We start from the raw sequence: 303 nt of genomic DNA, 5'->3' as shown, positions 1-303 counted from the left end.
CGCTGCCTCCAGGTGCTTTTCCCTCCAGCACAGATTGCACAGGCACTGGGTGAGATCTCAGGCTTTGGTTTTCCTTGCAGGGGGAGCTCACCTGTGGCTTCCCCCTGAGCCCTGTCCTGCTCTTGCCCCCTCCGTGGGGTCTCGTTGCCCGCAGAGCCCCTGACCCTTCTCTCCCCATCCCCAAGGTGTCCCCCCCACGCAGCTGCAGCGTTTCGGCCGCCTGGGCCGCATCGACGTGGCCGCTCTCAGGGAGCCGCTGGCTTTCCTCCTTCCGCCGGCACCGGCCGAGGAGGGGGCGGCCCT

The 303-nt window shown here is 68.0% G+C and overlaps 1 protein-coding gene across 1 annotated transcript in view; it reads left to right on the top strand.

Moving 5' to 3' along the window:
• The window catches only part of COG8 (component of oligomeric golgi complex 8), a gene marked incomplete at both ends in the record, with an annotated part of 2,395 nt that extends 2,094 nt beyond the window's left edge, over window positions 1-301 (top strand). The window contains 2 exon segments of the mRNA XM_031060142.1: window positions 1-49; window positions 186-301. The exon segment at window positions 1-49 is cut by the window's left edge and continues 11 nt beyond it. Of these exon segments, the coding sequence (XP_030916002.1) occupies window positions 1-49; window positions 186-301 (165 nt within the window).
• Window positions 302-303: the final 2 nt, after the last annotated feature.

The sequence above is a fragment of the Geospiza fortis genome, unplaced genomic scaffold (genome assembly GCF_000277835.1).
Source record: "Geospiza fortis unplaced genomic scaffold, GeoFor_1.0 scaffold102, whole genome shotgun sequence".
NCBI classification, from domain to species: Eukaryota; Metazoa; Chordata; class Aves; order Passeriformes; family Thraupidae; genus Geospiza; species Geospiza fortis.
The sequence above is the reverse complement of the archived record's forward strand: the minus strand, read 5'-3'. Positions and strand labels throughout refer to the sequence as shown.